At 40.3% G+C, this 27,117-nt stretch overlaps 1 protein-coding gene across 4 annotated transcripts in view; it reads left to right on the top strand.

Annotated features, from left to right (window-relative positions):
• CCDC88C (coiled-coil domain containing 88C) overlaps nucleotides 1-27,117 on the top strand; it is a 122,752-nt gene that overhangs the window by 86,000 nt on the left and 9,635 nt on the right. For 3 of the 4 annotated variants that reach the window (XM_043515964.1, XM_038406408.2, XM_038406407.2), the window contains exons 14-25: nucleotides 1,371-1,508; nucleotides 3,113-4,183; nucleotides 7,022-7,146; nucleotides 8,434-8,575; nucleotides 10,096-10,284; nucleotides 10,918-11,079; nucleotides 12,196-12,473; nucleotides 17,492-17,635; nucleotides 19,340-19,526; nucleotides 20,874-21,019; nucleotides 22,543-22,632; nucleotides 24,099-24,340. In XM_043515964.1, the coding sequence (XP_043371899.1) occupies nucleotides 1,371-1,508; nucleotides 3,113-4,183; nucleotides 7,022-7,146; nucleotides 8,434-8,575; nucleotides 10,096-10,284; nucleotides 10,918-11,079; nucleotides 12,196-12,473; nucleotides 17,492-17,635; nucleotides 19,340-19,526; nucleotides 20,874-21,019; nucleotides 22,543-22,632; nucleotides 24,099-24,340 (2,914 nt within the window). Of the gene's footprint in view, nucleotides 1-1,370; nucleotides 1,509-3,112; nucleotides 4,184-7,021; nucleotides 7,147-8,433; nucleotides 8,576-10,095; nucleotides 10,285-10,917; nucleotides 11,080-12,195; nucleotides 12,474-17,491; nucleotides 17,636-19,339; nucleotides 19,527-20,873; nucleotides 21,020-22,542; nucleotides 22,633-24,098; nucleotides 24,341-25,809; nucleotides 26,250-27,117 lie in introns of those variants that run through there. The other variant, XM_038406412.2, reaches the window with a different exon arrangement.

Here is a 27,117-nt window from a genome sequence, read left to right as displayed (position 1 = left end):
CATTCAAACTAGGTTCTCTAATTAAAACACTCAGAACTTGAGATCTAAGGATATAAAGTGCCCAACAAATATCTCTGGTGCCCACCCACTTAAGTCATTTGAACAGCTGCAGTTGACTTTGACTTACCACATACATATTTCTTTGATACCTCAAGTTGTGACACTATATCAGTACCAGCACTTGTGGGCCCAGCATTAGTCTGATTTGCTCCTGTTTTGGCAGTGGGAGAGTGTTACCAAGCCTCGGTTACCTAAAGGTTTGATCCTCTCCCTTAAATGAGTAGGATTACCCAGTAATAGAGAGTGCCAGTGCAGGGGCGGGGCAGAATGTGTGGGAATGAAACAGAGGAGCAAAAATGCCAGTGGGTTTAAAGTGTTGTGATCAAGAACAGCTGAGATTCACGAAACAGAAAATTCTTTGCTAATGATATATCACTTTGAAACAGGGACATAGACTGTGATGGGAGCTAACCTAGTCTGCGAGTGTTGATTGAATATCACAATCTGATCATGTTGCTGATGACTCTGTCACGTATTCAAGGAGATTTGAGAAGAAGTTACTGCACAGTCATTTGCCTGCTCAGCTACTGTGTCAGTGGTACATGGTCTGTTGATACTAAGGGATATAAGGCTTGTAAAGTATCTTACATTGGGTTTATCAGGTGTTTCTTTAACAAAATGTGTCTTCTTCACACATGTTGTATAGAGACCTATAATGCTGAGATTCCTGATGTTGACAAAACTGCATGTCCAAGAATGAACAATGGATTTTTGTAGAGTGGGAAGGTTTTGGGTTTTTTTAAATGCAGCAGCAAGGCAAATATTAATGGTGGGGGGACTCAGAACTTCTACTCAAGGGCCTGGGTGTCAGATATGGGGAAAAGGGGTGATGATAGAGAAGGTTTTAATGGAGGACGAGGTAATTTAAAAAAGAACAGTAAACCAAACCATAGTTCCCTCAGACTTGCTGGATAGTTAGCAGCCACGTTTTTAGAAGTTTCTCTAATTTCATGGGCCTCCATTTTGGGTGTCCAACTTGAGGTATCCAGGTGTGAAATCCTGGCCTCATTGAAATCAATGAGAGTTTTACCATTGACTTAAATAGGGCTAGGATTTCACCCCTAGTCCCTGACTGACTTTCAGATTTTTGAATATTCTGACCTAAATTTGTATAGTTGGTTAAACAGTGGTTGGCAACTTTCAGAAAGGAAGGGTTAGTTTACTCAGTCTTGTTGGTTTGACGTAACCCTTCCGGAACGGATAGTATCTTGGCCATCTATTTAATCTCTACTTTTCAAAATGCCCTGAAATAAAAATAGTCATGGTTCAATTTGTTGTCTGATGTATTTTGTGGTGCTTTTTCCATGCAGATTGAGAAGTTGCAAAATCAGATTGAAAAAGAGAAACAAAGCAGCCAAGACTTGGAGACTTTAAGCGAGGAGCTGATAAAAGAGAAAGAACAGCTACAGGATGTCATGGAGACTGTAAAAGCCGACAAAGACAGACAGGTGCTGACTTCATAAATGTGATCCAAAAGCTTATGCTTAGTAGTGGTCATTTTACCATGGCCATTTAGAGGGTCTCAATGGCTCAGAGGCTTGGTAATAGACCGCAGAGCGTATTGCATGCAGAACACTCATTCAAATATAAGTCAAGGTGTCTTTGAGCAAAAATAACTACATGTGATGGTGTCTGCTGCTCATCCCATTGCTCTTTGGGAACCTTCAGGTTGTTTGTAACATTGGTTCTTCCCTGCCCTTCAAAAAGCCTTGACTAGATTAGGATGTACAATTCAAATCCCATATTGCTGAAGAAGATTGGATTGACACCAGCTGTGTGTCATGGTAGTTTTCTTAGACTTACTTGATCTAATCAAAAAATGCTGAGAAAGCTACTACATCCGTAAGATTGACATTTTAAATACCCTGCAGCCTTTACCACTGTGATGCAATTCAAAGTACAATACCACTATTTTACAAGCTTACAAGGTGTCATTCATACTTAGTAATTTAAGAATGGGAATAGACATGTAGGTCCATGGAGGATGGTATGCTTGCTTTTAAAATATATTAAATTGATTTGTGTGACAAGGCTGGGGTGAGGTTAAATAATAAAAATAAACCTTGCATTTATATAGTGTCTTTCATCCCGAAGCATTCTTAAGTGCTTTACAGATTTATACTCCAGGAAAACTCCAGCCCTGAAATACAGCTGTAGTGAAGCACATCCGCTGTGTAAAAGCACACAGGAATTCTTCATGACATGATAGGAAGTGGATGCTTCACATTTAGGACAGGAAGTGAAGAAAACTACGGTAGGCAAAAACTAGAGTAGGGATGTCCTTTACTCAGGCCTAACTCCATTTGACTTCGGTAGGTGTTCTGCCTGAGTAAGAACTAGGTAAAAATCTGACTAAGGATTTGAGTATTTGGTCTAACATAATTACCTCAGCTGGAATTTGGCAAGAAATCGTGATGAACTCTCTTCCGTTACAAAGAATATTTTTTTAATGAACTCTTTAACAACTACTAGTGTTCAGCACATTAATTTTATATCTTATAAGAAAGAGGGCACTTGTGCTTTCAGTTTTCACAGTGATGAGTGGAGAATATGAACCTAGAAAGAGAGGAAACAGTGCCCCTGAGCACTGTGCTAGGGCATTGGTTCAATCTGACTCAGAGACAGGAGTGGCTTCTCATAAATCATCAAGTCCAAACTCTTCCACGGAGATCTCCCATCCATGTATTGACTCTTCCTAGACCTGCTTAGTTCAAGATTTGAAAGGAATAAAGCACAATGTTTAACTCACTAGTACCTTAAGATACCTCGTACATGGTATTAAAAGGGCTAGATAAAACCAAATTTTCTTCAAGAAGTCTCTTCCTTAGTTTGGGTTGGTGGGGAGGGTTTGAGTCAGGGATGACAATGGCTAATGGTTGAAGAATTTGTGTTGTGTTAAATGGGCATTGTTTTGTTAATACAGAGTTCTGACTGCTTCGAGGGTAAATTGCCAGATTCTACATTGCTATAAAAAAGCATACTCACTAGGATCACCTCAGGTACAATCTACTCTACTGTAGATAACTCTCTCCTTATTTTATTTTTAATGTAGATAATGGACCTCAAACAAGAGAACGACCACCTCAACCAAGTGGTTTTGTCCCTGAGACAGAGGGCTCAAGTTAGTAGCGAGGCCAGAGTAAAAGACATTGAAAAAGAGAACAAGATGCTCCATGAAACAGTTACAGAGACTAGTAGCAAACTCAGCAAGCTGGAGTTTGAGAAGAAACAATTGCATAAAGATTTTGAACAGGTTAAAGAAAAGGTAGAACGAGTGGAGGAAATGGAGAAAGAGCTCCATCGGCTAGAGAGGGAGACTGAACAGCTCACAAAGAAGGCAGCAGCCATGAAAATTGTAACAGAAAAAGTTGAGGTTCTAGAGCAGGAAAATGGGGATCTGGAAGTGGAGAACAGGAAGTTGAGAAAGTCCCTGGATACCTTACAGAATGTTTCCATCCGGCTAGAGGACCTGCAGAGGGACAGCAAGCAACTGGATGAAGAGAACCTGGAGCTCAGGAGGATGGTAGAGACCATGAGATTCACCAGCACAAAAATGGCACAGATAGAGGCAGAAAATAAAGAGCTGGAGAGGGAGAAAGAGGAGCTAAGGAAAAATGTGGAAATGTTAAAAATATTGGGAAAGAAGTCAGAAAGGCTGGAGCTGAGCTATCAGAGTGTGAACTCTGAGAATCAGAGGCTTCAGCAGATCCTGGAGAACAGCAGCAAAAAAACCCAAGAGCTAGAGAAAGAGCTACAAGGAATGGAAAGTGAAAATCAGGCCCTCCAGAGAAAACTTGAAGAGCTGAAGATTTCCAGCAAATGGCAGGAGAGGTTAGAAAAGGAGAACAAAGTGCTGGAGCAAGAAGTGTCCCAACTGGAGAAAGACAAAAAGCTGCTGGAGAAGGAAACAAAAAGGCTTTGGCAGCAGGTGGAGTTGAAAGATGCTATTTTGGATGATAACACAGTAAAGCTGGCGGCTGTGGAAAAGGAAAACAGAACACTTGAAAAAGAAATGGCTCGATTCAGAGACTCATCTAATAGGATGAAAGAATTTGAAAAAGACAATAAAGACCTTATCAAGCAAGTTACCATTGATAAAAGAACACTAGCTACATTGAGAGAGGTAATCAAAATAATAATATTGCCTTAATCATATGCATTTTATTTATTTAATTTATGCTATGTAGTGTAGACTGTGGTCCATTCCATGCCAGTTTCATCCAGACCTTGAATTAAGGAGACCGAGAGACCCTTAGTTGTGACTTTAGGCATCACAGGTTGTGCTGCTCGAGGAAGTAGAATTCTAGAACTTCAGTTTGTCTTATGTCCATTACTCTATAATCAAGCTTAGCTTTGCATTCACTATAGAGGAGTCCTGACCCTTTTCTGCTGTGGCACAAGGCAACACTACTTACTGTGCCTCATGTACAGTAGTGGCTCTTTAAAAGCATACCTGTTGCACAAGGTTAATAAGGACTTGTTCCTGCAGTCATATCCATATGGCTGGAGCCTTTAGCCTTGAAACCAGTGGGGTTTGCATGAACACATTCAGATGTGGTTGCAGGATTGGTGTCCAAGGAAGTATTTTTAATATTCAAAGAATTTTCTGTAGAAAGTATAAGGACATGTAAAGGAATATTGTAGATATTGAGGTAACTTAGTTAAATGACCAAGTTTTTAAGGGATGCCACAGCATAAGCACAGAGCATATAATTATTATGTTGAAAGTTGGTTTTATTTTAAAAGTCTTCAAGCCACCAGTGTCTAGTTTACAAATTAGGCTGATGTTTTTTCAGAATTACTTTAAACAAGATAAAGTGAAAACCTGAGTGCTGTTATTATCTATACTTCTGTTTAGTCTTCTGTGGTCTAAAAAAATGATTTCATATGTACAAATTGGGCTAAATTTCTTTGAGGAGATAACATTTGAATTTTTTAATTTAAAAAAACCCCACATTTGTTAATTCATTCTAGCTGCTGTTAAACATCTACTTCCTTTAGTTTTAGAAAATGTTTCTTGGGAAAAAGGTTGTAGTCAGTTGTCTGCCCCTCTCCTCCCAAGGATGGTTTAAGAAAGGATCTTCGTGAGGAAGTAGTCTTAGTGCTTGTCTACAATTACAGCACTTTAGCACTTAGTGAAGACACTACCTATGCCAGCAGGAGAGCTTCTCCCATAGGTATAGGCATTCTACCTCCCTGAGAGGCAGTCGCTGTGTCGAGAGGAGATGCCCTCCCATCGACATAGCACTGTTTGCAGTGGGAGTTAGGTCAGTATGTCACTTGGAGTGTGTATTTTCCGTACCCCTTAGCAACATAGTTATACTGACACACGTTGGTAGTGGAGACCAAGCCTTAGCATAACACCCTGAGGTAGATTTAAGTTCAAGAATTTTGCCCAGCATTTTGCCCTATCTTAAATCCTTACATCAACTGACAGTGTCCTCTGGTTTTTAAATTTAAATTTTAAAAATACCTACATATAAAAGAAAATTTATGGCAGTCATATTGTCAGTAGAAAGAACATGCATAAACAGTTAAAAGAATCTGCACCTTCAATGTCAAAATAGACATTTGCACCCATAATCCGTATCCTGTTGGTATATAATCATCTCAGAGGTCATGCAGAACCATTTAAGTAGCTCTGGGTCTTGTGTGCAAGCTTAAATTTGACAGGTGTTATTTATAATACCATTTTTCCAATAGCTTATTTGAATCACAAAAGTGTAAGTACTGGGCAAAATCCTGGCTCCATGGAAGTCAATGACAAAACTCTGTTGACTTCAGTGAGACCAGGATTTCACCCATTGTTTATGGTGTGTGTGTGTGTGTGTGTGTGTGTGTGTGTGTGTGTGTGTATATGTATGTATATATATAATATGCCTAAATTTTCAAAAGCGTTCTGGGTGATTAGGTAAATCAGGACTCTTTTTAAAGATGTCTCCAGTTGGGCACCCAAAATCATTTGTTGCTTTTGGAAATGGAGTCTGACAATGAAACCAAGAGGGTTACCTTACATGTCAGTATTTCCTTTTACATACTTAGGGCTTATCAACACAGGGAAATTCACTTGCATAATTATATTGGTATAATTATGCCACTATATTTATACTAGTATAACTCCTTGGGTATACACTTTTTTATTCTGGTGTAATTAATACTGCTTTGAAAGCAACATAACCTAAACCAGAAAAAGCCACTTGAATACCAGAGTAAGAGTGTCCGCACTAGGAGTTATACTGCTATAATTATGCTGGTAAATTTCCACGTGTAGACAAGCCCTAGGTTTAAGAAATGCCTTCAGTATTGTAAACGTAGAGGTTAGTAAACTGAAAAACTTATTTAATTATCACACGAAATTCGCAAATTGAAGTCCCACCACTGTACATGTGTTTGTGTTTCATTAGTTAATTTTTGTGCTATTCTGAAGATTACAAAAAAATACTTTTACATGTAATTCTAAAATGTTTCTTCTTCTTCTTCTTTTGGTTAGACTCAGAAGACTGTGAGCTCCCTCTGCTGGCCCAATATCAATTCACTAACAAACCTGTCTCAGTGTTACAATATGCTAGCAACAGTGATGCTAAAGGAAGCATAAAGAATTAAATACAAATTAGCAAAGGCAAAAAGCTGAAGGAAAAATCCTTCTATTTTATTTGAGAAATCTCAAATAGAGAATGAAACTAGATTGCTATTTAAAAACAAAGCATCTGATTCTCCTCTCACAGTGATGTATAGTGCAGGTGCTCTTAATTTACACAGGTCTGAGAGAAGAAACAGGCTCCAAAAAACAATGAGTGAGATCCTGATCCCGTTGAAATCAATGGGAAAACTCCCTTTGATTTTAATGAGGCCAGGGTTTCACCCAATGCCCTTATCATATGTCAGGTTTTTAAAATCACTGGTACTGTGTAATTTATCACTGTCTTCTGTATGATGGTTAATGATGTTTGTGTTGTTACAGGATTTGGTCCTTGAAAAGTTAAAGAGACAACAGTTGACTAGTGAGATGGACAAACTGAGCCAAGAGCTGGAAAAGATTGGATTGAACAAAGAGCTGCTGCTACAGGATGACAATGGCAATGACAAGTGAGGAAACTGAGCTCCTTTAACAGTGTAACTCCAGAACTCCTTAAACCCTGCTAACCACAGCCTTTTGCTTTTTCATTTTCACATTTTGTGTCCCTCCCACTTCCACCCACTCCCATTGAAATTATGCTTTCATGTCCTAGCCAAGAGAAATTACATGAAACTATTTGTCTTAGATTTTGTTTTCTAACAATAGCAAAGCCACTGTAACAAGTCTTAATGGGTGTTCTGTATCTACTTGAAGGAGAAGTAAATTCCAGTTCAATGTGCTGTACTGGTGACATTAACTTTGTAAAATCATTACATAGCATTATACTGCAGTACATTTGGATTACAACTGTTTTGTGTCCCCCTATAAATTTAGAAGGTGGAGAGTAGGATTCTGACCTCTTTTACAGTGAGTTATACCAGGAGTAACACCAGTGATGTCAAAGGAGTTTATACCCATGTAGAAATTAGTGTGGGTTCAGAATCAAGGTTTGCATGTACATATCTAGTAACCTGATTTCTATTCACTTATGTTCATGAACCTACTTCTGGAAACCCTTCTGGAGATTAGTGTCCTAAGTTCTGCCTTCATTTGAGAAGGGAGGTGACTTTTAGATTTAAGATGGGTAACCATTTTTGCCACCTGCTAACTATATTTATAGTTGAACTCTGCTGGCAAGATAAAAGATGTTGTACTTGACCATTATCCTTTATATGGTGCATTCCATGCTTCTAACATTTAAGTGGTGATCCAGCTAGATGTGAAAATAAATACAATGTGTAAAGGTGTGGCACAGGACATCCCTGATGGGCAAGTCCTATAGAATTTAACCAAAAAGATCTTCTTTCTATAGGCTTTTTGAACTGTCCTGGAGAATTTAATGGAGAATTATATGCTTAATGCAGAATTCTGTAGGATTGGGTTTCCCCCCAAGCTATAGAAATCCACAGCAGGGATATAATTTTCTATTAAATTCTACAGTATGGTTAAAAAGAAAATCAGAAAGGTTATTCTATATTGAATTCTGTAGTCCTTGTTCTTCTATAGAACTGAATTGGTTTTATCCATATTAAAATCCATTGGACTTCCCCATAAGCAATTTTTTTCCTCCTCAGTAATCTTTCAATTTACTTTTGCCCAAATGCAAAAATATAGAATAGTGATGGAAACCAGGTGTATATGAGGAATCAAATGTATGTAATTATGAGATTTGTGATGTTGGAGAGAAATGTCTGCAAGCCAGATGGTTGCATGTTTTTCAGTGACAAATGTTGGAATGCTGTTCTCATTACTTTCAGCAAATATAAGATTCTGGAAAGCAAAACTGACTCTGCATTAAAGACAACACTAGCCGTTAAAGAAGAAAAGATTGTATTGTTAGAGGCTCAAGTGGAAGAATCTCTTAACTTGAATCAGCAGTTGCAGAATGAGCTAAATACGGTAAGAGGAAACTCCATTTTAAGGTGTAAGGTTTAGCTATTCTATAGGTTGGCATGGCACACATGCATTTTTACTCAAGAGGAACAGGTAGCAAAAAAACTCTTATTTGACTTAAATGCCTTCTTCTATTATATCCTAGACAAGGGGTGGGCAAACTTTTTGGCTTGAGGGCCACATTGGGGTTCCAAACTATATGGAGGGCTGGGTAGGGAAGGCTTTGCCTCCCCAAAGAGCCTGGCCCCCAACCCCTATCCGCCCCCTCCCACTTTCCGCCCCTGACCGCCCCCCTCAGAACTCCCGACCCATCTAACCCCCCATGCTCCTTGTCCCCTGACCGCCCCCTCCGGAACCCTCCACCCCAATGGCCCCCCGGGGACCCCACTCCCTATCCAACCCCCCCCGTCCCCTGACTGCCCCGACCCCCATCCACACCCCCGCCCCTGACAGGCCGCCCAAAACTCCCACACCTATCCAACACCCCCGCCCCGTTCCCCAACCCCTAAAGGCCCCCCGAACCTCTGCCCCATCCAACTGCTTCCTGTCCCCTGACTGCCCCCCAGGATCTCCTGCCCCTTATCCAACCCCCCCACACACACTTCCCTCCCCCTTACCATGCAGCTTAAAGCAGCATGTCTGGCAGCCGTGCTGCTCGGCTGGAGCCAGCCACGCCGCTGCACTGCCCAGCAGGAGCTTGCAGACCCGCCATCCAGAGCGCTTGGCGGCACAGTGAGCTGAGGCTGCGGGGGCGGGGGGGACAGCAGGTGAGGGGCCGGGGGCTAGCTTCTCCAGCCGGGAGCTCAAGGGCCAGGCAGGATTGTCCCGTAGGCTGGATGTTGCCCGCGGTCCGTAGTTTGCCCACCTCTATCCTAATCAATAATAATAATTAATAATAATACCGGCATTATGGGTTTTTTTTGAAGTCCAGGATGAGATTTTCAAGAGTGCTCAGCTTTGGCTTAGTCCTGTTTCCTTTAGAAGTCATGGAGTTTTACCACCATCTGCTGTCTCTTGTCTTATGCTTAGATTGTAAGCTCTTTGGGGCCAGCACCATCTTTTTGTTCTGTGTTTGTTCAGCATGTAGCTCAATGGGTTCCTTGTCATGACTAGGGCTCTTAAGTGCTACAGTAATACAAGTAAAAAATAATAATCTTCAATGAGAGCAGAGTTATGCCAATGTTGAATTCTTTTTAAAATCCCCACCCCAGGTATAACCTTTATATTATTTTTATTTATTAGGAGGCAGGGAGTTCAAGTGGAGAGGGCACCTGGCTGGGAGTGAGGGATGTGCATTCTTTTCCTGATCTATAATTTCACCTCTCTGTCTCACTTTCCCTATCCATAAAATGTGAATAATAATACTCTACCCCTACCCCATCTTTTATAAAGTATTTTGAAATCATGAGAAAAAATTCTGCATAAGACCTAATTGTTATTATTATTAATGTTTTATTTATTTGAATGTGCTGCAATTACTTTCCAAAAAGCCAGTTTTACAAGCATATTTCTTGTCTACTTCACAGATAAAGAAGGACTTTGAAGTTCTTAAGCAAAGCCAAGAAGATGGGCAATGTGTGCAGAACTCGTTAAAATCTCCTGCAGAAAAATTCGTTTCCACCCACCAGATGAAAGAGAAATGGGAGACGGGACACCGAGAAACAACAATGGAGCTGTTGAAAGTGAAAGACAGGGCTATAGAGCTGGAAAGGAATGTAAGTCTTCTCCTTCCGGATGCGGGTATAAGGCATTTGGGGATGTTTATGTCATTTTTTAAAGCAGGAAGCAACCCCGAGTTCTGTGTATCCAGAGAGGATCAATGGTCAGAGTGCTAGCCTGGGACTGAGGGGTTTGATTCCCTGCTCCACCACAGGCTTCCTGGGGGACCTTTGGCAAGTCCATGCCTCAGTTCCCCATCTGTGAAATGGGTCTGATAGCCTCACAGGGTGTTACGAGGATAAATACATTAAAGATTGTCAGGAGCTCAGATGCTATGGAAATGGATCATAAAAGTACTACAGTTTGGAATAATTTTGTCATTGCTGGGGAAATTCACTCACATGCAGAGAACCAACACCAGGCCTATGCACCACTTACGCCCTCACGTTAGGGTCTATGTGGGACTTGCATGACAAATAGGTCTTGTGCTGGCCTCTGTGCAGGGGTGAATCTTGCACCATAACATCTATCCTACCTTTGATTTAATGCTGTGAAGTATTTGCTACTAAAACTTCAGAGCTTAAGGGGTTTCAGAAGTTTGTTCTCACCTTTGATAGGGCTGTAAATAATCAGAACATAAAAAAATAATTTTTTTCTCCCCCCATACTTACATTCTATTTCTCTGTTAGAATGCAGCCCTCCATGTTGAGAAGCAGCTGCTTAAAGAACAGCTGAAGCACTTGGAAATGCAGAATGTCTCTTTCAACAATCAGATCCTGACACTACAGAAGCAAAGTGTCTTCCTTCAGGAGCACAACACTGCTTTGCAGACCCAAACAGCCAAGCTCCAGGTCAGAAGAACCAAATGCCAATGTGTCAGGAAACTTTTGGATTTGATTTTGGTTGTGTAGAGAGGACGGAAGCTGAGAAGACTGATTTCAGTGTTTGACAATAATCAGTGTAGATGGTGCTAAAGCAGGAGAGTTCAGATTCAGATCTGAATTTCCTTCCAATTAAAAAGGTTTGGATCCAAAATTTCAGCCTTGGCTCATCACTATTAAGAAATTGCTATTTATAGTACTTGGGAAGAAGTAATTAGTTATCCAGATTTGCTATTCCAGCTAGCATACCATATATTCCTTCTTCATGTTAGTTCTTTTTTTCTTTTCATATTGTGTCCCAGAAGGAACTTTCCTGGGGAAGTGAGAATGAGGCAACATATCCAAATCAACATATTTCAGTTTTCATTTGGTTTCTTGATGAAAAATCAGAATTTTCCATGAAAAGCAGAAACTTTTGGAGAACAATTTCATTTAATTGAAAACCCAATTTTCTATCAAAGCAGTTTCAATGGAAACTTTTTAAACTAGCCCTACACTGCCCTCTACTTCAACTTTACTTTCTTCCATCTTTTCAACATGCACTTTACACCAGTTTAGATTCACTTAGTCCTACTCATAACCACATGGTCACAACAAAGCCAATGCACCACGAAAGTACCAAAAGTGATCTTAACAGAGATATAGATTCATACTGGCCCCCTGCACAGTGGTGAATTTCACCCCCACTTGCATTAGATAAAATTAACAAACTTGCATTCAGTTATATACAACATGGAGCAACTTCAGTTCTTGTACACTCTTGTCAGAGTTATACATGGGAGCCAAATGTTTTAGGTTACTTACCTTTCTCAATTCTAGTCTTAATATTGCTGTACCAGCTTTGGGATTGTCTTGCTACAGGACAAACATTGATCTCACGTATGCCATGACTTCATATCCTGTACATTACCAGTAATACTAAAAGGTTGCTCAAGTGTCCTTTCCAAATTTCTTCATGTTCCCAATAACTGTATAAGCACCTTTGTGTATGTTTATCCATGTCTGAGTGTATACTGCATAGCATGTCTGTGGTGTGTACCAGCATTTGTATATAAATATAATTACTTTTTATTTGAGAAACTTTAGGTAGAAAATTCAACCCTGAGCTCCCAGAGCACTTCACTGATGGCCCAGAATGCTTTACTCCAAAACCAGCAGACAGCTAAGGAAAACGAGAATGAAAATCTACTGAAACAGAAAGAGCAGCTAAAAACTGAATATGAGTCACTGCTGCAGGACCACGAACACTTTGCCTCACTGCATGAGCGACAGTCCACAGAATATGAAATGCTAATAAAGCAGCACAGCTGCCTGAAAACATCGCACAAAAATCTGGAATTGGAGCACAAAGCTCTTGGGGAAAGGTATGAATTTTTAAGATGCATTACAATGTGCTGAATAGTCACTACTAAGGGAATTATAGTTCAGCAGTACCCAAGGGAATTGCATGGCTAGTGTGTGCTAAGTACTCAAGTTGCAGATTTCTATTTTCCTTTTTGTTCTGAGAGTAGACATAACTAGCATTTCATCAGAGTAATTCATTCCTTTTGGAGGCCTTCCTTCCTATTCTTTCTTTCATCAAGGGGTTAAGATTGGAAACATAATCAGCTGCAAAGGAGTAGGTATTTGAAATTGTAACAGTGTGAATTTGGAAATTACAAAGCAGGTGCCTTTCAATGAAATGTAGGATCCTAAGTATCTAAGCACTTGTGAAAATGGGACTTAGGATCCTTGATCATTTAGGCACTTTTGAAAATTTTGCCCTTAATGTCTTTAAAATGTAGACCCTTAAAAGATTTCCCTGGTCCTGTTTTGTGGTTGTAGAGTCACAGGGTAAAACCTATAGATCAGCTAATTAACTAGCAAAGTGAGAATGATTTGTATCTTGAGAACTGTGAAACAATATGAATCACTGAGAATTGTATGGAGGAAAGATATGGATTATTGTGACAACAGAGGTTGTCCTAGAGCAGTGATTTTCAACCCTAGGGGTCCGCAGACTAATACCTAAGATTTCCAAAGGGATCCTCCATTTGAAATTTTTTAGGGGTCCACAAATGAAAATAGGTTGAAAACCACTGTCATAGAGGCTATGTCTGCCCTGCAGTTAAACACCAGTGGCTGACCTGTGTCAGGAGATCACAGAGCTCATGCTATGGGAGTGTTTAATTGCAGAGTAAACGTTCAAACTCAAGCTGGAGCCTAGGCTCTGAGATCTCCCACCCCACAGGATTCTAGAGTCCGCACCCCATCTCTAGCCCGGACGTCTACACAGCAATGAAGCAGCCCCACAGCCCAAGACCAGTCAGCTGGCCTGGGCCAGCTGCAGGTTTTTCTTTGCTGTGTAGACATACCCTAAGGGACGCTGTTGGGATAGATATAAATCATGTTTTTTATATATTTTGTTTTCCTTCTACTTTTAACCTTCTGTGCTATTTAGGTGCTTCAGTTTGCACAATGAAATTAGACTTGTATGTTCCACTTTTAGTTGCTAGTTGTTTTCACTTTCTGGTGATCATGTATTGGTCTAATGCCCAAGAATGTTTTTCTCACTCACTGCTCTAAAGAAAAAAACCCAAAGAATTTTAATTTTAATGTTTTTTTTATGTTATTTTCCCCAACATATCTCTATTCACATTTAATTTTTATATAAAAGATGAACTTCAGGCTCAGATTAAGTTGACAGTGTCCTGGGGAGGCGGATTAATAGAAAGTTTTCTGTCCTAAACTTGAAGGATCTGGCCATACAAGCAGGATTTGAGAGGGGAACAGAAATAAACGTGCTGTGATGAAAATATCCATTAGAGCTGTATGACAGGACAGCTGCCTGACTGTCAGCTAAATGAGCTATAAGTGATTACACAGGCACCATCCCTGCTTGCTGTGTCTTTCGCAGACTGATTAATGGTTCCCACTGATGTAAGCCTTGCCTTCGATTATCACACTGCCGTGTGCAAATATAATTTGTTGATTTCCTTGTTTTCTTGATGAGTATCAATAATTAAACGGTTGCAGCCTGAGGAGTCAGTGGTTTGCTGAAAAATAGGTTGTTGTCACTGATAAGCGCTATGATCATCATTGCCTATGCCAGTGATAATGTTTCAAACTCTCTTGCCCCAACTATTGCTGGGACATAACTACCAGTGAAAAATGCTGGAGTGGAAACAGATGGTGACCTTTTATGTACTCAGAACAGATTGATTTAGGCAGTTTTAAGAGTAGAATGCGCTTCTCCATAATCTCATCTCAGGTCAAGTTGGGAAAATATTAGTCAAGTAAGGCCAGCCTATATCTTTGTTTGGCTGTCAGAAAAAAATATGCATGTCACTTTTTTTTTATCTGTGTGCAACATGGGGCACAACAGGCTGAGAGCAGTCCAGGGAGGAAGTTGGCAAAATAGCAGGCAGCGAAGTCAGCTGTTTTCGTCTGCTACTCAGGAGGTATTTAACTGATGGCAGGAAATTTCTCATTTTCACCTTCAACTAGGATGTGCCACCCAGGAAATGCAGCAGGCATGAAGTAACTGTCTACTCTATAACGTGTCTGAACAAGGTTTCTTTGTTCCAGGCTACCAGGCAATAGTTTGTTTTTTTTCTCAGATGATGATCATGAATGCAGATCCTATTCCCACCACATAGGTTGTATCTAAGTACAGTGAAATAGTCTGCCAAAGCCTAGCCATATACAGAAGATGTGGGTTTGACTTGGCAGGGAAAGGAGTAGTTGACATGTTACAGGGCGTCTATTAAAAACAACATTTTCTTTATACTGTGTTTGGCTGTCTTGTGCTGAGAGGAACTGGATCCATCTTCTGCATTTTTGGAGTACTTTGGATACTACTTATTACTAAGGAATCATAATAACTAACTAGCCACCACTGCTAGAGATTACACAGTTCTGTATGGCTTGCTGTGTAGAAACCTGTAATCCATCACAGATATTGAAATAACTCTTCCAACTGGAGAAAATAGGTCCTGCCAGGCAGGGTTACATGTTGCAGGGACTTGCATTATTTACTTACCAAGGCTGGTTGGTAATCCTGCTTTGTGGGCTGCTTCTGCATATGTTTCTCATCATGGCTGTGCATTTTAAAAATGTTCTCAGTCACAAATATCCACCCATAGTATCAGTACAAACAGAGCAGCAGCAAGTGGAAGCCAAGTAATATTGTCAGAACAGGCGTGTAGAGGAATACGGCCATTCACATCCTTGATCAGTGTAGACTGAATGAGTACTGGGATGCACCTATAGTGAAATCTTCCCACCATTGGACTGGCACTGGTGCTATACCAACGATGGGGATACTAGTGAAGACTGGCCATTGACTGATTTACCTCTAGATTGTCTAACCCTGCTCAGAGTTGGACACCTGGTGTAAAGCTGCTGGTAGCAAATCTATACTAGTGCCAGTCAAGCTGCAGAAACATGAGGGCAGTGAAAAGAGAGTTTCTGAACGGCTCCATACAGACAAGGCCTTGATGACCTCTGTCAGGATATTGACGTAGAACTGGTTTGGTCAAACTCTGGGATTGACATGGGCTGTCTTTTGAAAATAGTTCTTGAAGCTGGACATAAAAGTCTAAACTAGAGCCAAGATTCAAAGGCAAAGCATGAGGTATAAAGCAAGGGGTTTGTAAAAAAATAAAAATTCATAAATGTTTTCACAAAAGGGAAAATAATTATAGAATCATAGGGTTAGAAGAGACTGCAATGGTCATCTAATCTAACCCCTTATACCTCAGGTTTACATGAGAAACTATCCCCCACGTTCAGGATCTTCCATTCATCATGTGGATGTTGAACGCTCAGTATTTAAAATGTCCTGCAGCTGAACGAGAGAAATAAACAAGGTTAATTCAGCTCTATTACTGCCCCTGGTGATGAATAGTAAAGAGCAGCTTTTTGTCTAGTAGACAGGTACTCCTCTGTGAGGGAGCTCACTGGGCTGGAATTTGGAACAGGCTGTAATGTGACCCCTGGGGGAGAGGGATGGTAGCCTGAAAGAGAAATAACTTGGCAAGAGTCAATACATTTTGGTGCTGCTCTCTTTTGTTTTGTTTTTACTGTTTACTGCAAACTAACTATCCTTGGTCTGCTTTCACCTCTCTTGAAATGCGAATTGCCAATGCCTGGTTGGATGAATGCAGTAGAAGTCTATTTGTTCACTGTACCTTTTTAATGTAGTTCTCTATCCTCTGCTTGGCTGCTGTTTTGACTCTTCTTATAACAGAGTTCTTCCATGAATCACAACAGATATACCTGCCCCAGCAGAGGCATGCTATGGGGGTGAAAATCTGCTGTCCCACGTCCACCAATGATTGCACACCATTGTCACAAAAAGCTGTGCTAAGTCAAGACTCTAGTCATTTCCACTTCACTGAACCAGATTCCTATATAGTCTACCCCAGTTTATGCAAATGTAAACCTTGGCAGAGGACCCCAGTTGCAGAAAATCCACCTGAGAACAACTTACTACAGTCCAAAGTGGCCATAACTTGCCTTATGTCAGGGTGGCCGTAAGGGACTAGTGTTATCTGAAAAATGGGCAGCCATGGCTTGGAAGGGACACTCAAACCCCTCGTCCTTGCCTGTCTCCTTTAGACATTAGGGAAATTGTTCCACCGGGCCAGCAGGGTCACTGTAAAGCTGAGTATCTTCAGCACAGAGACGACACCACTGCGCTTTCTCACTCCCTTCCTTGCTGCCCTTGATGGCTCCATAGGCAAACTGCATAAATAAGGAGGTGAAATAGAGTGAAGGCCTTGGGGCAAATAAACCCCTGTGATACCCTCTGGGATTTCTCATTACCAAATGAGCAGAACCATTTGAGCAACACAGTCAACCACTACAAAAGGCTACAACACTTCAACAACACTTCTTTGGCACTCGTGTCACATTGTCTGCCTCCTATATATAATATTTGAGGGCTGATATAAGTAGTTGATTTCACTCCTTTCTTGTTTTTGGCTGCCTCTTTATGCTCTGCACAGATGCTTTGGGATCTGCCCCTAGTAATTGATTCCGAATGGTGTGTTGGAGTAAATGGTGCAGTAGTGTCTGGGAACCCTCCCTTTAGGTTTCCTTCACCGCAGAGAAATCCTTGCTTTGTACCAGTTGATCAGGATGTACAGAGTGATCACAGTACTTACAACTTGCATTTCAATTCAGTCAAAAATATAATTGTGCAGCCTCCCTATAGGCTTATAGACAAGACTGAATTCACTCACTTACTATAGATTTCTTTTGAACTCAACTAAATATGTATATATATTGACGAAGTCTTATTTTCTAATGGACGCATTTTTATCTTCTGAGAAATCTTGTGCTAAAGGAATAAAAATTTGTAGGCAAAGCCCAGAAGATGCTTATTCGTCTCTTGTAGGTACAACAATTTAGTAAAATACAAGGCAGAATTGGAAGAATTGGAAGTTGTTCTAAAAACAGAGAGAGGGGTTCTGCAGCAAGAAAGGAGAACAAATGCAATAACCACTGGAGAAAATCAAAAGATGAGAGAAGAACTGGACAGGTATGGCTGCTTGGAACAGTGTTTTGCATATATTAATAAAAATTCAATCCTATGCAATATAGACTTGCTCTAATCCACTGTTGTGCTAACATAAGGTTCCTGGAAGCCTTCTTCAGTGTGTCTAGTCATAACAGAATTTCTGTTCCCTAATAGCTCTGTTTTGTTAATCTGCTCATGTTTGCTTAATCACTGGTAGATAATCAGCTTTTTAATAATTGTAAATGGGTACTGTTAGTCAGTGATTCAGATGTAGTCTGCTGCTGTGACTTGCATTCATTCCAGATAGGCTGGGGCTATGATTTCTGTTCGCATGTGTATCTGTTTTATAAAGGGTCTACTGACCAAATTCTGTGCTGATTTCTGGCATTGCAATCTCATGAAAATCCATGGAATTGCATGGGGCATAAATCAATGTGAAATCTGCCCCATGGTGGGGAACAGGAGGAACATGCCTTCCAGTTGTTGAGGAATCACTAGAAGGTGCTTTGCTACAAAAAGTTTGTAGAAGAAATATTGTATTCAGTGTCAGCTGAAAGTGCTACCCAAATACCCAATATTGTCTCCCTTACATTTGTAACAATATTATTTCTGATTTGTTCAAGATGTACTCTGGTGCCAGGAGTTAAAGCTCTGATGTTCCTTATTTTAAGTTGTAATAGCCTGTCCAGCCTAGCAACACTGTGTCAAGGCTTAAGTACAAGAACTAAACATGGTTTAAAAGTGTGCTCAATGGTTTGTATACTCACTGGGCACATTTTAAACCATGCTGGAACCCACTAGTAGGCTAGTCTCTGAGTAGGTTTAGACAAGACAGTGATAAAAATGTTTCAGGCTGGTAGAACTATAGTTGTTGCTATGACCAGTGAACCTGAACTGTTCAGGCAAGTTCATGGGGAAATTTTAAGTAGTAGCTTGGTGTAAGCAAGACCTCAGGCTTTATGTATACATCATAGTTGTAACCATGTTTAAAAATCAAATGTGTTTTGAGTTTGCTGAAGATATAACCTTATGCTGTTCTCATAGAATGCAGGTTATTGCTCTACTGCTGTGCAAACCAGGGTTCTCTGAGCTTGCTCTTTTCAACCATGGGTCATTTTCCTATGGGCTTTGGCACAGTGTCCCAAAATTTTAGAGGGTTGGGAGAGAAGTAGGTTTGTTTGATTTATTTGTCAACAGAGTCAGAATTCACTCTTTTTTATTATTTATTTAAAAGGCATTCAGGAATAGTAGATATTTTTAGCATTAATACTGATTTAAAAAAACACAAGTTGTATAATTTACTGAAGTATTGCAATGTCTGTGACATACAGTGCACAATAACACTTACATTTCATGCATCAGGAAAATAAATTCCAATGGATAGTTCTTACCTGTGCCCGGTGGGGCTGTTTTTACATCAGAATGCTTTTAAATGTATTTTTATCGTGGAAACTTGTAACCTATCCTAAATGCTTAAGTACCAAAGAGGTGTAGTAAGCATTATGCTCTGTATTCTTTTCCTTTCAATTCTTTTCTAAAGATGGAACGTTTTGTGCCATTGTTGGTGCTGTAGCAAACATGTAAGATACAATCAAATAAAGAAATATTTAAAAATTGGCCTTGACAAATTCAGTTTAGATTTAACAACCGTGACTCAGCATACTGGTATTGTGGGTTTCAGTTGTTGAGTATTATATGTAAGCTCCCTGGTTTCTTCATTTTCAGGGTAAATTTCTTGCATAGCCAGCTAAAGGCAGAGTATGAGGGGCTGCATGCACACACTAAGGAGTTGAAAACCTCATTGAATAATTCTCAGCTGGAGCTGAACCGCTGGCAGGCTCGCTATGATGAGCTGAAGGAGCAGCACCAGTCCATGGATATCTCCCTGACCAAGCTTGATAACCACTGTGAGGTGAGCATCTAGCAGCAGGATATTTTCCCACATGAGGTAGGGCCAGCCTTTACAAAGGAGCCGTCTCCTTCTATGTTAAAAGGGCATCTGTTAAAATGTGCTCCAGTCCTTTGGAAATTGTTGACCTTGAGCTCTAAGCAACAGAAGAAAATCACCTGTGGTTAAGTTTTCAGTTGATGAAATGAAATGAAAGCCGGACTTGCAGCTCAGCTGCCACTCATGCTGCGCATTTGCTTATTGCTTCTGAGGCAGGCACATGAAAGAGGTGATGTGCTGTCCGTAGGGAAGAAGATTTGGTTACACGACACTGAGTAGCAGGAAATTTTCACGGTAGATGTTGCTCCTTGGGAGTATGTTTGGTGTGAGCTGGGGCAAGGCAGGAGAAAAAGGCTTTCAGAAGGGGTTAAACCCAGAGGCAGGAATTATTTGGAAGGTGAGGAATCCTCTGACTTCCTGAACCAGCTACCCCCTACCACCTTCCTTTGCTGCTTGCCCTTGCGGTCGGGGACCCTGGCTTGAGGACTAGTGTTTTGTCTTAACCTGATGACTATGTTGAATTTTTCCATGTGATTGAAACAGTGACAGCCAGCATGAAGGAACTGATAAAACTGAGAGTACTTGCCTGTGGTAAAAGTTGTAAACGGTTTATTTATCAAAATATGAGGGAGGGGGAGAAATCCGTTACCCCTTGGCCTTGAATGAGTTCTAAACCTGCTGGCTAAATCTAAACCTGCCACTTCTGTTGAGTTGAATTTGCTACCACATCTTTTTAGGGCACAGTCCTACAAAGTACTGAACACCCTCAGCTCCCCTTGCTTAAGTGGGAGTTGAGGGAGTCCGGTGATGCTCAGGAGATACTCAGCACACTGCGGTGCTGGACTTTTGAGTAGCAGAAGGGCAATGTTACCAAGATAGAGCGGGGGAGAGGGAAGTACAGGATATTGGGAAGCAGGATAATCTTGTGGGTAAGGCGCCAAATTGAGATTCGGGATACTGGGTTCAGCTCCTGGCTGTGCTATATAATCCCTGTGTGACCTTGGCCATGTCACTTAATCCCTGTGCCTCAGTTCCCCATCTATAAAATGGGGATAACACCACTCCCCTACTCCAAAGAGGGTTTGTGAGGACAAATTACCACAAGATATGGGCTCAATTCAGGAATCACTGAAGGAAATTCTTTGGCCTATGTTATGCAGGAGGTCAAACTAAGTGATTATGATGGTCCCTTCTGGCCTTAAAAATCTATGACTCTACCCAGGTAATTCTGTACTTGTGCTAATTTATTATATTGCATTCAGAGTGAAGTCAAGTGCAAAAGGAAAATTTCACTCTTATTCTGTTGTCTAGCTGCTTACCCGTCTAAAGGGAAATCTGGAAGAAGAGAACCATCATCTCCTGAGCCAGATCCAGATGCTGAGTCAGCAGAACCAAATGCTACTGGAGCAAAACATGGAGAACAAGGAACAGTATCATGAAGAGCAGAAGCAGTACATGTAAGAGACTAGAAATATTGACTTGTGACAAGTAGGAGTAAGCTGGTAGGCAAGAAAAAAAATGGTGAGTGTGGAAAATGTTATATATCAGAAGCAGAAAGATCAAGATAACTGGTGGGCACACTGGATTCCCCAGGTAGGTAAAAGACCATTTAAGGAGAATAAAGACATTGTAGAGAAGCTGTATCTTTCCATGTCTCCACCACAGAGGATGCTGAGGAGCTACCTACCCTAGACCAGAGATAGTCAATAGTTGGACTGCAGGCCAACTCCGGACCAGCAGACGCTTTTGAATGGACCATGAAATCTTTTTATTGACATATTATTGTTATTACAACGTGAAAAACGTTTCTGTGGAGTTCGGACCTTGACTATACCTTGTCCAAGAAATTTGGACTTTGATAAAAAAATAATTGACTGCCCCTGTCCTAGACCAACTCTTTTCAAGTAATAAAGATGAGGTACTGTGAGATGTTGAGGGGTGAAAACAGGAGGTGCTAAAACCAGATGATAAAACAGTAGCATCCGAGAGCTCTGAAGGAACTTAAGAATGAAGTTGCTGACTTGCTAACAAAAACCTGTAGCCTCTCATTAAAATAAGTACAATACTGGAGGAGTGGAGAATAGCATGTGTTCCAGGCACTAAACATGGATTGCCGCCAATTAAGCAATATTTAAGCTCCTTTTAGTGATTTATGTTACCATAAATATTCAACACAATATTCTTTTAAAGGACACGGAGTCTCTAAGGATCCAAGTTCTTCATCCACTTTCACAATCTTTTTTTAAACTGATTCACTGAAGTATGGCACTATTTCCTTCTATTTTACATCTACAAACAATCTAATCTTCACAGGGATATATGGGCTCTCCCTGTACTACAGTGAGGATGAACAAAATACATTCTTGTTCCTCTCTAGGGTAGATCCTTGGATTTACAGACCCAGGAGCTAGGAGTGATCCTGGGAATAACTGACTCAGTTTTATTTCAATACCAGGAAAAATTATTGAAACAGTGTTTGTAAATGAAACACCTGGATGCACATATGATAGACAAACCAGACCAGCTTCTGAAAAGAAAAATTGTGCCTGTAGATTTGCTAGCATGTCAATTAAATGGTAGCTAAAAGAACTGGGAGAAATAATTTAGCATAGTAGCATGACTCTCTGAAAACATTGGCGTTGTTCAAAGGCATGTTGGTTTACTACCTATCTTCTCTTTATTGAGATCATAACTGGTGAACGTTCTATCTATGACAACTGTATCAAACTGACATGCCAGTAAGGTTAAGGTGTGTTTGCGTTTTGTTTCCCTAGACTGTTAGTGAATAAGATCAATAGGGTTAAATTACTTCTGTTGCTTGAATGCACTGGATAAGAAGGCTTTTTTGATCTGTAAAGTTTTAACCTGTAGGACGGCCTCTTTCTTCTCCTGGTGACTGTTGGCCTTGCCCTTCCATTTTGTCACCATGGTGAAATCCAAGCAAATCCTTCAAGATCTACCTTTTTTTTTATTTTCACAGTGATAAATTAAATACATTAAGGAGACACAAAGAAAAACTGGAAGAGAAGATAATGGATCAGTACAAGTTTTATGATCCTGCTCCAAAAAAGTAAGTTCCCTTCCATTTCCATGCCACTATTGCAATACAGAATTGAGAACAAAAGGGGATCTTCATAGCTGGAGAGGACTGAAACCCTGTGACTCCCTGCCAGGAGATGTGACAAAGAGGGCAACTGGTGCCTCTGGTCATCACTACGCTCTCCTCCTCTCACCCAGAAGCCTCTAGCTTTAATTGAGATTCTTCTTGATGGGAGCCTGTGCATTGTCCCCCACAAACTCCATTGGACATCCACTCAAAAGTTAACTGACTGAAGCTGAAATCCTGTTTAGCGTGTGCTAACATAAACTCAAGTGCACATGCGGATCTGAGTCAATATAAGCTTCTACAGGGAGCCATTTTGCCCTGACAAATACCTTCTTCTTCCTCCAGGAGTGAGCTTCAAGCAGCAGAACCCATCACTGTGAGGGGGGCGGGGACAGAACAGTGCCTCTATTGGTGCTTTAATGCTTTCCTGAATTGGGGCCTGAGTGACTGTTTATTAAGTAAAATGTCAGCTTCATCTATTTAAAAGACCAATCCCTAAACCTGCTTCCTGGTAGCAGAGGAGAGAGAGAGAAATAAATGATCATATTTCAGTAATGGGAGAGGCCAAGGTATTCCAGTGCTGAGGGCCATACAAGATCCCGGTATCCAAAGGATGCTGAATTTCTGATCAGGGTGGGGTCGTTTAATCTGTTTGTGAAAGCCTCACAATATAATCTGTTAGTTTTTGTTTCAACTCCTGTGCTCAAATTCAAGCTGTGGTGTCAGATCTGAGGACCTGCTAAGCAATGAATGGCCACTAATCTGGGCTGTCAGACCAGTGGGATGGTTTAATCAACAAAGCCACCTCTGTCTGTCTTTGGAACTACATCTTCCCGTTGACACTGAATTGGCATCACAGACAATAGGATCCAAACAATGATTAAGCAGCAGCGCTGCTTCCAGAGCTGCTCTTTCAGTGGGGGATAAGCATTCCAAACAGAGAAATAGGCCTTTTAAAAAAAAAATCAATGAAACAACAAAACCATGTGAACCCCAACATAAACTTCTGACACACACAGTGCACTGGACAATCCATACTAATGGTTAGAAGCCTTGATTTTCACAACTTTTCAGCCTATTCATGTAGCAAGGCCTCCTACCCTATTAAAATGTTTCATGTGGGTCCACACATATGGTTTTGCTTCTAACCGTGGGACAGTCCCCTTATTCAGATCACTAGCTCTGGAGAAATATTTTCCTCGACTGACGCTGACTTCGAAGGAGGAGAACCAGCCACTTTCATTTTGTGAAATCATTCCCTGACCATGTGATCTCCACATTTGACACTCTGGGGACCCTGCGCCCTGCCTTAATTCTCAGCATAATTTAAAAGTGGGGGGAGAGGGGAAGCTGTGGCACAGTTCTAGATTTCAAGGAAAAAATGTTCAAGTATTTTATGATCTTCCCTTATCAAAATGTTCCTCTAACAGGAAAAACCACTGGATTGGAGCCAGAGCTTTAGTCAAACTGATCAAGCCAAAGAAAGAGGCTACAAGGGAGCGATTGATATCATCGGTGGAGAGTCCTCGATGGCACTCTGACTCCACAGAGCCCACATCATCTCCATCTGCTTCTCAGATATTCAAGCGTCAGCAGGAGAGTCTGGATAACACCTCTCTGGGGTCAAACTCTATGGAAGAGAAAGTGAGCCACAATGGAGCTTCAAACAAAGGTATACATCTGGCTTAGAGAGGTAGTTAATGAAATAGAAGTCACACACTAGGCATTTTATTTGCTGGGAAGGCTTAATAGGCATGATTCTTATATAATATGTTACCATGTGTTACACCCTTTTAATATTAAACCAGTATTTATATTTATTAGTTTTCCTTATCTGTGACTTGTTTTTCAGTTGTACATTTTCCCTGCATATGTTGCATGTTACTTAATAAGATGATGGGCAAAATTAAGTTAGCTTGCAAAAAGAAAATAAAGTCCATCTGTGAAACTATGCAATTCACTAGCCTTTTCTGTTGTTAAAGTTGTTGGTGTGGTATTGTCTGGCACCAGCAGATGGCACTATCAGAAAATAAATGCAAGAAGAATAAAATAATTTTAATTTCTAATAAATGCCTATTATTTGTGGAGACAATGGAGTGTTTCCATTTGTAGTCGGTTTAAGAGTTTCCTAATGCAAAGTTATAACAAGTGATTTCTGTGATTTGCAAGAATGCGATATAAAAGGAATATAATTTTGTGCATGTATATTTAGTGTAGTGTGTTATTTTTGTGTGCAGTTGGGAGAATTATTTTGTACAATAATCAAATGTTCCCAATAATGCAGAATTTTAATGGAAATCCCCACAAAATTAATGAATTATTAACTTTGCAAAAAAACCTCCAACCTTCATTGCTGCAATTGAGATTGCTCAGATCTGCTTCCCTTTAACTTTTTGTCCTCTAAGAATATTTTTCAAGGAACAACTTGAATGGTCTCAAGAACTTACACTCATGGTTTCATGCTGGGTGTGAGGGAAGAATGGAGGGCTACATTATTACAAATGGCAATTTAGAAAAGTCTTTAATTGTTTTAATTCCTCTTTCCCCCTAACCTCCACCCCCGTTCTGCATGGTCTGTGATCAATGTCCAATGAAAAGGCCTATTTAAAATCATCTGTATCTTAGCAGTGTGTAATTCCAGAAAATGTGAAATGCAATCTGTGTGCATCCAAAGCTCCAAGTGACCTAAAGGAGAGTTTGGGATGAGCAAGAAATGCAGAGTCAGGCCCCTTCAGAGTGCCAGGGACTCCATGAAGTCCTCTAAGGACTTCACTGTTACTACTGATTTTATACGGAAGGTGCTCAGATACTGCGGTGGTGGAAAGCTGTATATGTTACCACTAAGTAATGTATCGATGCACATGAATTATATCAAGTGTGTATATATAATATGTTATAATACATTTTATTATCACAGATGACATTATTGGGAGTTCTAGATAGAGGTTGCTTATGTGTACTGTATTAACTAATCATGAATCTGATTCCCTAAACATTATTTAGTGTTAGTTTAGTCTTTTTATGTTTCACTGGATTGTGTTGTCACTTAGCTGTTTTAAGACATTTTAGTTATATTTTTATTTTTTTGTTCACTATTTTTCTTCTTCTTCTTTTTGGAATACCTGGGTGATAACAATTTAGCTGCTCAACGCAAAAAGATTGCCTTTTTGAGAAGCAAAAGCAAGGACAAAGAAAAGCCTCCTAAGTCTCCATCGAATCATCAGTCTCTCACTAATCGTCTGCGGTTCTGGTCTTCTTCCGACATCCCATCCTCTCCTAATGAACCTCTTTCTTTCTCGGAAATGGGAGATTTCTAACACCTTGTCTTTATTTTCATATATTTCTCAAGTTTAAAACAAAAAAACACATGCTTAAATGAACACATACATTGGTACAAACACTCAGCATGTCCTTAAAATAAACTAAATACAAGCACAGATTAGTTGAATGTGGACTTAATTTTTTCAGTAGAAGATGAATCATTATTGCACACTATGGATCATTTCTTCAATGCAATATACTTTTAGGGGACCTTATGACATACAGTATGTCTATGTATACTGGCTGTGGTGCACGTTATAAGTAAGTGAAGTTGCTGTGGGCTTCATTGTCTTCTTGCAATTACAGACTTGCATCATGTCCAGTTGAAATGTGAAAATTGCTTTTGCTGTGCTTCCCTCAATGTATTATCCCTACTAAAATACAAAGCTAATATATAAGCACGCTCAAATCTTGGAGATTTTTCCAGTGCTCTGTGCAGCTAAATTTAAGATTGCCAACTTATTAAAATTTCTCTGTGCTTCCAGGCAGTCTAGATCTGGAGATATAGTGGCACTCATTAGCAATGCTACTCTCCAAATGTCTAAACATTTGCATTCTAAACAGCAATTTTTAGAAGTTTTATAAGTTTGGTTGTAAAAATTCATCTTGAATTTGAATTGAGTTGGGAGGTAAGATCTGAGCCTCTGAGCATTTGGTTTTTGAGAGTGTTTTTATGTCACAAAAGGTGATTTGATCTCTTTTAGTTGCCCAAACTCCTTACCATCTAATAGTCATTGCTATTTGGTGGCTTGTGAAATGAACTCATGGTCACAATCCACTTCCTGTTGGACAAGTGTCCATATCACAGTTGGTGCCCTTGTGGTCATCCTCAGCAGAGAGGCCAAACTCCCCTTTCTCTCCCAGAGGTGATTCCTCCATATCAGAGCTGAGCACACTGGCATAGCAGCATAGAGAAGTTTGCACTGTCGCTACCTGCTCTTTGGATTAATAGAGAGCATCAGTCTCCAGGGCTATTAATTCAGCATCTTTGAAGGGCACTAAATTAATTTTTCAAAGGCAATTTGAAATATTGACTTGCATGGAAAGTTTTAGCCCATAACAATTTTTATGGCTGTGCTATAAACTTCTAAAATGTGGGAGAGAATAAAAATGGTGTAGACTTCATGC

The sequence above is a fragment of the Dermochelys coriacea genome, chromosome 6 (assembly GCF_009764565.3).
Source record: "Dermochelys coriacea isolate rDerCor1 chromosome 6, rDerCor1.pri.v4, whole genome shotgun sequence".
NCBI classification, from domain to species: Eukaryota; Metazoa; Chordata; order Testudines; family Dermochelyidae; genus Dermochelys; species Dermochelys coriacea.
The sequence above is the reverse complement of the archived record's forward strand: the minus strand, read 5'-3'. Positions and strand labels throughout refer to the sequence as shown.